General features: G+C 50.9%; 1 protein-coding gene across 1 annotated transcript; it reads right to left on the minus strand.

Annotated features, from left to right (window-relative positions):
• Positions 1–1,383: 1,383 nt before the first annotated feature.
• Positions 1,384–7,209, minus strand: HHEX (hematopoietically expressed homeobox). Its single transcript, XM_057530342.1, has 4 exons — positions 6,750–7,209; positions 4,478–4,656; positions 4,230–4,280; positions 1,384–2,503 (listed from the first exon to the last, which is right to left on the minus strand). The coding sequence occupies exons 1-4, from the start codon at positions 7,111–7,113 to the stop codon at positions 2,291–2,293; spliced, it is 807 nt and encodes a 268-aa protein (XP_057386325.1). The 5' UTR covers positions 7,114–7,209; the 3' UTR covers positions 1,384–2,290.
• Between the last annotated feature and the right edge of the window lie 370 nt (positions 7,210–7,579).

Here is a 7,579-nt window from a genome sequence, read left to right on the forward strand (position 1 = left end):
TTATTTATGGCTGTGCTGGGTCTTCGTTGCTGCGCGCGGGCTTTCTCTAGTTGTGGCAAGTGGGGGCCACTCTTCATCGCGGTGCGCGGGCCTCTCACTATCATGGCCTCTCTTGTTTCGGAGCACAGGCTCCAAACGCGCAGGCTCAGTAGCTGTGGCTCACGGGCCTGGTCGCTCCGCGGCATGTGGGATCTTCCCAGACCAGGGCTCGAACCCGTGTCCCCTGCATTGGCAGGCAGATTCTCAACCACTGCGCCACCAGGGAAGCCCTAGTTACCTATTTTATATATAGTAGCGTGTATATGTCAATCCCAATCTGAGGAAGAGATTTCTGGACTCTCCCCTCACAGATCTCGCTCATCATTTTCCTGGAATGTCAGGAACCTGACGGCCCAAGTAGGCAAGCAGCTGGGCTGGCAATACCCGGCCCAGCCAGAAACCTCAGCCCACCCTTCCTCGCAGCTCCACACGCACTCCCAGCTCAGCACTTCATTCCTCCCCAGCTCACAATACCTCTTCCTCAACCCTGCTCCCTCCCCTCAACCAGGAACCCTGCTCCCACCTCCCCTCGTCCTCCTTCTCAAAGCTGCCAGCCTCCTGTTCCCACACTGGCAGGAATTGTCGGGAGGAGGGGAGCAGCTGAGGGAGTGAGGGGTGAACGCGGGTCCCACCTGCTTTTTCCACATAAGGAGCACCTTAGAGCCCCAGACCAGCAGCTTGGACAACACCTGGGCACTTGTCAGAAGTGTAAATTCCCTGGCCCACCCCAGACCTACCCAAATCAGAAACTCTGGGGATGGGTTGGGCAATGAGTTCCAAAAAGCTCTGCAGGTGATTCTGAAGCTCGCTGGAGAAGGAGAACCGCTGTCCTGGCACAAAGTACTCCCCTCCCCCTAAGCGGACCCCCAACCCGGGCTCGGCAGCTCAAGGATGACGCAGTGTTGACTCACGCGGGTCAAGGACGGCGGCCCGGGCTGCCCGGCCAGCCAAGGTGAATCGATGGCGTTCAGCGGCCCCCGCGCTCCGCCGCGGCGCAGCTGCTCTTCCCTTCCCGCCGCCTGGCGCGCCCGGGGCTCGGGGTCTGCTGGCCTCCTCCGCTACTCCAGACACACACACCACTCCCCGCCCCCCACCCGCCAACCCCCAGCAAACGCCCGGGAAAAGGCTCACATCTACCTTTCAGGTGCCAGCCCCAGAACCGCGCCCCCAGGACGCCAGGAGCCACGAGCCGCAGGAGCGCCGGCGAGACGCACCGCCAGACGCTCCTGCGCAGGACCCCACGCCCCAGCCCCGGCCCCAGCGCCCAGCACCGCGCCAGTCACCTCAGGCGCTGGAAGAAAAGGTGTGGGTTTGTTTTAATCGAAGAATGAGAGGTCCAAAGAGGTCAGTCATCCCACCGACGGATTTATTTTATATACAAGTTACTCATTTAAAAAAAACAAACCATTTTGGCCATGTCTTTTTTACAGTGAACAATTATATATACACACGTTATAAACACTGTTTAATATAAAACACAATATCTACAATCTACTTACATTTAATTAATCTGCTACTTCTAGTTCATCTGTGATTAATTTTAGTCACTGAATCAGAGTCAGTTTCTCTGCTTGAACTGGACTGTACTATCCCCTTAACACCTTGGTCAAACAGGTTCTAAGTGACAGTGCAAAACAAGCATTTAAGATTATCAACTTATATTGATTATATATCTCTCTGACAAAAAGAACACATGCATCCCCGAGACAAAAGCTCTGAGATGGTTTTGGATTTAAGGCAGCAGTGTAAGAATGTAACAAAAAAGTAAGGAATGTTTCCTTTAAAATATTACAAGGCTGCCTGAATTGTGGGCCCCCTTTCCAAGGCATACCTCTGGATTTGGGATGTCCCTTTACTTTTCCATTAAGTGGGATGTAGAAACAGGTTATAGAAAAATCATTCAAGAAATTCCTATTAAAATCTTTAAAGTTATAACTTAAAAATTTAACAAAAAAGTTCAAAATTACTTTTTATAAATAGAAAAAACAAGTTACTTTTTAAAAAGGGGGTGAATTTAATCAGTGAAGAGTCCTTTTATCATACACTCTAAAATCAGTTCATAAACTATTTAAGTCAAAATTAAGGTTTCAATGTGTTTGTTATTTAGCCAGTGCACCAAACATTTTAGGTTTCCAGAATACCCAAAATTGATTCCCTTTCTCATATAGTTTTCCAGTTCATCTATGGAGATTTCCTGTAGCAAATGTTATTCCAAAGCCCAGTTTTCTGAACATGCCAATGCCAGTGGTCATCATCCAGCATTAAAATAGCCTTTATCACCCTCGATGTCCACTTCCTGATCAGAATCCTCTGAAATCTCTGATTCAAGGTCTTCCTGGGAGACAGGGGAGGGCGAACATTGAGAGCTATCCAAAGCACCTTTATTCTGTTCACTGTCTTGCCTCTGGTCACAGGAATTGTCCAAACTTTCCAGTTCTTCTTTTTTATTGCTTTGAGGGTTCTCCTGAATGAAGAGGATGAAAATGGAGATTGGTGGGATCATGAGATATGAAGAAGTGAGAGACATAAATCAAATGTCTTTTCATCTTCTATCATCTTTTTAATTTTTAGTTTATCAACTGCTTTCAGGTATAATATTTTTATTCAGAAAATACATACTTGTGCTTCTTTCTCACTTTGGAAGAAATAAAGTTCCTGTCATATCCAGAGAAAGATTATACTCTTGCCAGATAAGAACAACCAATCACAAATATAAATGTAAATGTGTTATGTCAAATGAAGGCTTAACTCCAGCCCAGACCCATGGTCTCAAGGTTCTTAAAAGTTTAGGGAGAAAAAGAAACTAGATCACTACAGATACACACTATCTATATTCTTCAAATATTTAAACCTTGCCAATTAACAAAGTCTTCCGACATTTAAAAAATATGAATGCTAAATAGTGAATTAAGGATAAAGTTTCAAAATTATTAGATTGAATCCTTTTTTTATGCATTTTCTGGAGTAAGTTCACAAACATATACACACATAAATATGTGTAGCAAGTTACACAATCATGGCAAAGAAAAAAATGCAGAACTGGAAGAATGTTGCTAACTGGAAAGGGAGACAAATATCATTTACTTAAAAAATCTGGAGGAAATTTCTGGAAAATATTCCCATATTACATAGGAACCACTGTTTTTAAAGTCCCTGGTAAACTACCTTTGACCAAGAACCAAATAAGTTAGTAAATTTTTAATCCTGTTTTTGTCTAAAATGCACATAGACACTATGAGGAAATATTATGATATACTGCTAAGGTTTTTTTTTCTAAAGCAAGACTATAGAATAATAGATTTACCAAGCTTACAACTATGTAACAATTCACAAGTTCAGATATTGAGAGGGAATGTGAAATTTATCGCTAAATTTTAAAATGCACTGCTGCTTTCAATTTCCCCACTCATTATTGTTTCAAAACTATTTCATTTATTATAAACCGTATATAGACTGGCAAATGAAAAATTAAGCATTTGTCAGATAACTTTGGAGAAGACATCCAGATTAGGACATCAAAAACAAATCTTTAGCTTTAAGTCAACAGAGCTTCTTTAAAAACTGAATTAGCCTTTACTTTTTATCACATATTGCGTAACAAGGTCATTGGAAGAAAGACTGTTAGAAAGTTTAAGCTGCCTTTCAAACAGGCTTGGATATTCTCTTACTGTTTTTATATTCATTTTAAGAGCTAGAATTAGAGGGAAAATAATTTTTAAACACTTTGATATTTAATTCTTCTAAAAAACAGTGCAAACAAGACTTAAAAGTGTTTATTTCCTTATATTTACCCTTGAGCTCTGCCTAGTTTTATTGTGGCTGTGTAAATAAAAGAAACAATTTTCTCCCAAAGATAACTGCTTAAGTCATTTACTGTCAATTACTTTATCTTTCCTGCGTTAATTAGATAAACAACATATGGGGTTTATAAAACAATTAGCTGGGAGTTTTACTAGCCAGTGTGTGAAAACCCAAGCATAATTGATATAGGAACCGCATTAGGTGCTTTTAGCATTACTGCCGCCTGAACAACTCATCCTGAATTTCAGCAGGACTATTTGCCTTTTTAATCAAGGTGAAGAGGTTAAATAGTCCCTCAGATGACTTTTGCATACAACCTGTAACAGGCCTCGCATTGAGATAACATGATAAAAATATTTATTTCCATAGAAACAGAACCATGTCAATACCTGTTTTAGTCTTCTCCATTTAGCGCGTCGATTCTGAAACCAGGTTTTGACCTACAGGAAAGACAGAAAGAAAACTTGCCAGGAGCCCAGAATCCCGAGGGACCTGGGGAGGAGGGGAGAAGCCGTTCAGGAGCTGCTGAGCCAACCAGCGCTCCAGGCGCGCCAGAGCTCCCGGTGGCTCCACTGTCTCCCTTCTGCCCCGCGACCCCCGCCCCAGGAGCCTGCCTGCGCCCCGCGAGCGAGCTCACCTGCCTCTCACTAAGCTGCAGCATCTTGGCCAGACGCTTCCTCTCGGGCGGGGAGAGGTATTTCTGGGTCTCAAACTTCTTCTCCAGCTCGATGGTCTGGTCGTTGGAGAACCTCACCTGGCCGCCTTTCCTTTTATGCAGAGGCCTCTGCAGGAAAGGGCTCCAGAGCAGGGGTTTGCCTGCGGGCAAAAGAGACAGTTAGTGAGGGCCCTGAAGCGGCTTGGCCCACCCGGACCTGTCTGCACTGGGGATGACAAAGAAGGCGAGGGGAGGCTACGGGACACTCAAGCAGACAAATTCACGTATACCCCCTGAGACGTGGACCCAACACGCTCCCACCAATACACATCATACCCAGAGGCACAGGAACATCCAAAGTCACACACCTACACGGCATGTGCACAAAGATCACACGTGTATGCTCACAGACACACACCACCATCACACCCATGGCTAAGTACAATTATTTTGATCCCCAAAAGAACACCGACTCTAGGTTGAGCTTAAAATACCATGACCCTCTTTAATCAGTCGCTCTCAAAATTTATACACAACTTTTTTAGTCTAGAGGACCTGCAGAGAGGTCCTCTCCCTTGGTGAACCGCACTTTCCAAACACCCGTTAGGTTGGGGAAGAGTGGGTCTGTCACACTAGCCAAGGCGTTGCTGCCAGGGGCCGGCGGCCTGGCTACAACGGAAGCCCTCCGGCCCGAGAGCAAGCTTCAGGGCGCGTGGAGCTTCCAATCCTGGCTGGAGGGCGCCGGGCCTCCTCTGATTTCACACCCGGCCGGTGGGGGCGGCCAGTTAGAGCCACCCCGTGGGCTATGGCAACATTTCCGTCAATGTGTTTCCTGTTGGTCTATCTCGAAAAACCCTTTGCTTCCTCCTGCGCAGTCCCAGCAGTAACCCAAGGAAACCCAGGGCGCGCTCTGCGAAAACGTTTGCCCCCAGGCCCGGCCTGGCTGAGGGTCCCCCTCGGGGCCCAGAAGGCAAACAGAGCCGCACCGGGCCTGCGCCATCAAACCCTCAAGAATGGAATCAAAAACACAATATAATAACTTAAAAAAAAAGAACTAAAATATAATCCCCCCCAAATCTCTAGCGACGAGAAAGGAAGGTGGAGAACTGAGTGAGGGGCCACACCATAATACTGATGACATTAAAATGTCAATTAATTAGTATGTTAGTTGTCTCCAGGGTGCCTGCAGAAGCTGCCAATAACAGAGTAGATTTAAAACCCTGGCGGCCCAAGGCAAGGAGCCTCGTTTTATTTACCCGGGGGCACCAAGGGCCACCCGGAGCGCAGATCACGGGTGGCTTATTTCTTAGGCCACGCACTGAGGGGACAAGTCCCGCAAACTCTATGCGGCCGACGTGTCCGCGCTGCCCTTCCTATTCCAAAGACGTGTGGGTCAGTCCGTCCGTCCGTCCGTGGGTCTGCAGGCCTGCGTTAAATGCTTTGAAAGTTGGCAATGTTGTTTTTTCGAGATTTTGCTTACGTCAGGATTCAGACTGGGGCAAAACAGCCTCAAAAAAAAAAAAAGGGAAGCAACTGGTTATTTTAGCTGCCATAAAGTCACATCCCACACAGAGGAAATGAACAATATCAGAAAAACGGATCCCGGCTATCAGAAGTCGAGTGTTTCCTGAATTTGTCTGTATTGAGGATGTCGATAAAATAATCAGCAGCGTGCACTACTCCGGGGGAAGGGTCTGCTTCATGCAGCCAGGAAAACACTTAACAGCTTCTGAAACCAGATTTACTCCTATCGAGAACTCAAGATTTCCTGTATGAACGGAAAGGGTCAGGCTCTTTCACTGCACAAGCTTGTTGAACCAGGTCCAGCCCCGTAACCACCCCGGCCCGGCAGCTATCCCTGCCCCGCAGGGGCGGCCCGGGGCGCTTTGGCTCTCCCTTCCCAGTCCCTCCAGCTAAGGGAGCCCCACCCGGGCGACACGCGCCCCCAGGATTCCTCCAGCCGCGGGCCCCAGCGGCAGCGCCCGAGGTCCGGCCCGGGCCCGCGCGCCCCGACGCCTGCAAGGTGCAGGAAAACCAATCTGAGTCATGGTGCGGGCAGACTGGGCTGCCCGCCGCCGGGGCCCGCGCCTGCCGTCCCCCGCGCGCGCCCGACAGCCGCTTTTCAATCTCTTTTGCCACAACTTTCTGTTGCCTCCCCTCCGCCCCCGCCGCCTCCTGGGCGCTGCCACCTGCCGGGTGGCGCCTTTCTCGCCGCCGCCCGGGCTCGGCCCCGCCATGACCCCGGCCGCCTTACCCAGGGGGTCGTGGCGGAGCAGGGCGTGCGTGTAGTCGTTCACCGACCGCGGGAAGGGGTACAGAGGGCCCCCGAAGCCGCCGGGTCCGTAGGCGGCGGCCAGCGCGGCGGCGGAGTGGTGCGAGAAGGCGGGGTGGATCGGCGTGGGCTCGTATACCGGGGTCCGGTAGGAGGACACGAGGCTGGTGAAGGAGGAGTTGGGGGACGGCAGCGTGGGCGTGGGGGTGGGCGCGGCGGGCCCGCGACCCAGGATGTCCTCGATGTAGAACGGCGTCGGGTGCGCTGGCTGCAGCAGCGGCGTGGGCGCGTACAGCGGCACCCCCAAGGCGCCCGCTGCCGCCGGTCCGGGGTGCGGGTACTGCATGGCTCCGCCGCGCTCCGGGCCCTCGGAGAGCTGCCGGCCCGCGCCGCGGCGCTACATTTATCCGCGCTCCGCGCTCCCGGCTATAGGCTCTGCCGGCCGCGGGGTGGGGCCGCGCTCTCTGGCCCCTTCCTGCCGCTGGGCCCTGCGGCCAATGGCGCGGAGCCCCCGGAGCCGTCTCCCGCCCCCACCCTTGGCCCGCCCCCGCCGGCCGAGGTCCCCGCCCCTGGGACGCGCTTGCTCACAGGTTCTTAGGACCCTGCGCCCAGCTGTACCCTCGCCGCCGGCGCTCGGGGCTCCAGGCACCCTGCCCCGGGACGCCCTCGAAGGAAGCCCAGGGCCGCGTCCGTCAGGCGAGGCGCGAGGCAAGCAGCTGCCTGGAAGGCGGCCTCAAGCGGCCTTAGCCCCGGCGGCGAGGCATCTCCGCCGAAACTCGGGGGCACTGGTCCAGGCCCGGGACCGGGGAGGC

Source organism: Balaenoptera acutorostrata, chromosome 16 (genome assembly GCF_949987535.1).
Source record: "Balaenoptera acutorostrata chromosome 16, mBalAcu1.1, whole genome shotgun sequence".
In the NCBI taxonomy this organism is placed as follows: domain Eukaryota; kingdom Metazoa; phylum Chordata; class Mammalia; order Artiodactyla; family Balaenopteridae; genus Balaenoptera; species Balaenoptera acutorostrata.